A 3,640-nucleotide genomic window follows, 5' to 3' on the forward strand; every position below is an offset into this window, starting at 1 on the left:
CCTCCGCCTCCTGGGTTCAGGCAATTCTCCTGCCTCAGCCTCCTGAGTAGCTGGGATTACAGGCACGCACCACCATGCCCAGCTAATTTTTTGTATTTTTTGGTAGAGACGGGGTTTCACCATGTTGACCAGGATGGTCTCGATCTCTTGACCTCGTGATCCACCCGCCTCGGCCTCCCAAAGTGCTGGGATTACAGGCTTGAGCCACCGCGCCCGGCCAGGAACTAAGACTTTAGGATATGGACTCTTTTTTTTTTTTTTCCCCCCCCACAGAAAGGGCATTCAGAGGATATGGATTCTTAGAGCACAGAAAAGGTAAACAGAGAACCCCAGAGCCAGAAGGGGCTCCAGAGAGAACTCATTTACCATTTTTGCTTCCAGGGTACTTTATTATCATAGAAAACATCAGGCTGCAAAATAATCTGATAGTATAACATCACTGAGGAGGAAGTGAATTCACTCCACTCATCCTCCCCTCCAATCCAAGTATACCCCAGAGTTAAGGGAAAGCAGGCCGGGCACAGTGGCTCATGCCTGTAATCCCAGCACTTTGGGAGGCCGAGGTGGGCCACTCACCTGAGGTCAGGAGTTTGAGACCAACTTGACCAACACAGAGAAACCCCATCTCTCCTAAATATACACAATTAGCCAGGCATTGTGGAGCATGCCTATAATCCCAGCCACTTGGGAGGTTGAGGCAGGAGAATAGCTTGAACCAGGGAGGTGGAGGTTGTGGTGAGCTGAGATCTCACCATTGCACCCCAGCCTGGGCAACAAGAGTGAAATTCCATCTCAAAAAATAAAAAAATAATAATAAATAAAAACAGTTAAGGGAAAGCAGATCCCAATCAAGTATCTACTGAAACAGGGCCCTGAGGTGGGAGGAGAAATGGAACTTGGCCACCTTGCCAGACGTGTGGCCGCAGAAGAAGAAGCGATTTGTCTGTCTCATAATGGTGACTCCCGGCGTCTCTACTGTATACTGGAGAGGGAAGCAGGAGAAACTAGTGAGAAGATTGATTTTTCCCACAGACCAAAGGAACAGAAAGGTCATACCCACATCTCAGACACATTACCAGCCCAAGCATAACCCTGCCCCCTCAACGGCCTCAGACCCTGCATAGGTCTTTCTTGCTCCAGGCTTGTACCTTCTGAGTCTCCTGGACAGTGTTAAGATCAATCTCCAGTATGTGATTCTGCAGCCCACCAACGAGTAGAGTACTGCTATCGGTCAGTAGGAGACTGTGCATATCCTCATTCTCATCCAGCCTGTTGGGGAGAGGAAAGGCTCAGGGGCCCAGGCCTTACAAGTTGCCAATCCCTTAGCACTCCCACCCTATGAAGTATCTTCATTCCCAGTCCAGAGCTGAGAAGCTACTTACAGGTAATCAAATATAATGAGGCCCCCACGGGCCATATACTTGAGGTTGTTCTTGGTGAGAAAAAGGATACCATTCTCCAGGCTCTGGATCTGCCGAATGTCATCACTGCCATTGACCTGAAAGGATGAGTAGCGCTCCAAGGCTGGGCCGAAAAATGAAGTGGCATGGCCCTATATGGGACAAAAACAACAGAGACACTTACAGTGGAGGGGCAGGGGCCGTCCTACAGCCCCTCAGGGACTGAACATGGCTCAGCTTTGATCCTTTCCTGCTTGGCCTTTGTGACTAGGAGCAACTGATGCAAAGGGCTAGGAACCAGTCAATCTTAGTGACAAAGACACTGATAATACTGTCTTATGTTTGTTTAATGTGTTATACAGTATTTTTGTACACCCTACCTCATTTTATCCTCACAAGGACCCTGCTGAACAGGTAATGGCTCAGTTGATTAGAACAGTATATAGAAGGTCAAGAACATAGTCCAAGGATGAGTTAGAGGCAAGGGTCTGACCAACTATCTAAAACAGCAACATTGTTTCTAAAAGAGTCATTACGAAAAAAGATTAAAACAAAATACTATGAAACCAAACCAAATAGCAACATTTCCCACATTTCATTACCTCAGCCTCTTTACTCAACTGTATTTTTTTTTTTTTTTTTTTGAGATGGTGGTCTCACTCTGTCACCCAGGCTGGAGTGCCATGGCACGACCTTGGCTCACTGCAACCTCTGCCTCCCAGATTTAACGATTCTCCTGCCTCAGGCTCCCAAGCATCTGGGATTACAGGCACTCACCACCGCACCCGGCTAATTTTTGTATTTTTAGTAGAGACAGGGTTTCACCATGTTGGCCAGGCTGGTCTCGAACTTCTGACCTCAGGTGATCCACCCGCCTCAGCCTCCCAAAGTGTTGGGATCACAGGTGTGAGCCACCGTTCCCCGCCAGTATTTTTCTTAAGAGTACTAGTCGACACCTGATGTATTGTAATGTTTTTGTTTACTGCTTATTCCAAAACTAGACCTTAGAGCAAGGTCTGATACCTGGTATGTGGCTCGAAAAAACACTGGTTGAATGAATAAATGTCTACCTCTTCAGCTTCCAGTCCAGTAAATCCTAACTGCTTGTAGTTCCTGCATTTTGTACTCACCAAGCTTTGTAGTATCTTGGGAATCTTTGTTTATCGTATGCTAAGACAGCCTTTTCCCATCTATTTCACCTGATTTCTACTCATCTTTCAAGACTCAGTTCAGGTGTTACTTCCTTCTGGGTACCCTTTTTGACTTTCCTCCATCCTCTCCAGCATCCAGGACATCTTTTCACACTGGCACTTAGTACCATGAAATTATCCATTTTGTATATGTTTTTTACCTCGATGTCCTATAAACTCCTTGAGGGCAAGGATTATGTTTTATTTAGCTTTATTCACAGTGCCTGGCATAGCAGTAGACACTGCCTACTAAACTGAATGAATCACACACACAAAATTAATCCCTTCTAATGGAAAAACAATTCATGCCCTGAGAAGTAAATTAGTAAACAAAGGACAGCAGAGTATTTCTTACAAAGTCTTTGGGCACTATAGCATATTGGCAATTTGAATACAGATTTTAAAAAATTAAGATTGATAACTGCTCTGAGAGAGATTAAAATCAGCCAGTGAAAACAAAATGATTCAATGTAAGATATGCAGAATCATTCATTAAATATTCTATAAAAATAAAAATAGAAAACAGAGGAGGGGCAATAGAAATAGAGATTGGATTTGGATAGCTACAGACTAAGTGATGGGTACAATTATCAAGACAAATCAAAACACTGGATGGCAACTGTGACAAAAGTGGGATGCCAGCCAGGCGCATGGCTCACACCTGTAACACCAGCACTTTGGCAGCTCTATGCAGGAGGACCACTTAAGCTCAGGAGTTTGAGACCAGCCTGGGCAACACAGTAAGACTAAAAAAATTTTTAAAAATTAGCTGGGCTTCGTTGTGTAGGCCTGTAGCAGCTACTTAAGAGGCTAAAGTGGGAGGATTGTGGCTGGATGCAGTGGCTCATGCCTGTAATACCACCACTTTGGGAGGCCGAGATGGGTGGATCACAAGGTCAGGAGTTCAAGACCAACCTGGCCAACATGGTGAAACCTTGTCTCAACTAAAAATACAAAAAATTAGCTGGGGTGTGGTGGCGCACACCTGTAATCCCAGCTACTCTGGAGGCTGAGGCAGGAGAATCACTTGAACCCAGGAGGTGGAGGTTG

General features: G+C 45.4%; 1 protein-coding gene across 6 annotated transcripts in view; it reads right to left on the reverse strand.

The window, feature by feature from the left end:
• The window catches only part of PAN2 (poly(A) specific ribonuclease subunit PAN2), a 15,803-nt gene that overhangs the window by 10,397 nt on the left and 1,766 nt on the right, over positions 1–3,640 (reverse strand). For all 6 annotated transcript variants that reach the window (XR_005201496.1, XM_017536325.2, XM_017536323.2 and 3 more), the window contains exons 3-5: positions 1,383–1,552; positions 1,149–1,269; positions 905–982 (exon numbers count right to left, since the gene is read on the reverse strand). Coding sequence is in view for 5 of the 6 variants with exons in the window: in XM_017536325.2 (XP_017391814.1) it covers positions 905–982; positions 1,149–1,269; positions 1,383–1,552 (369 nt within the window). In the remaining variant the exon portion in view is untranslated. The remainder of the gene's footprint in view (positions 1–904; positions 983–1,148; positions 1,270–1,382; positions 1,553–3,640) is intronic.

This window comes from Cebus imitator, unplaced genomic scaffold (genome assembly GCF_001604975.1).
Source record: "Cebus imitator isolate Cc_AM_T3 unplaced genomic scaffold, Cebus_imitator-1.0 Scaffold96, whole genome shotgun sequence".
In the NCBI taxonomy this organism is placed as follows: domain Eukaryota; kingdom Metazoa; phylum Chordata; class Mammalia; order Primates; family Cebidae; genus Cebus; species Cebus imitator.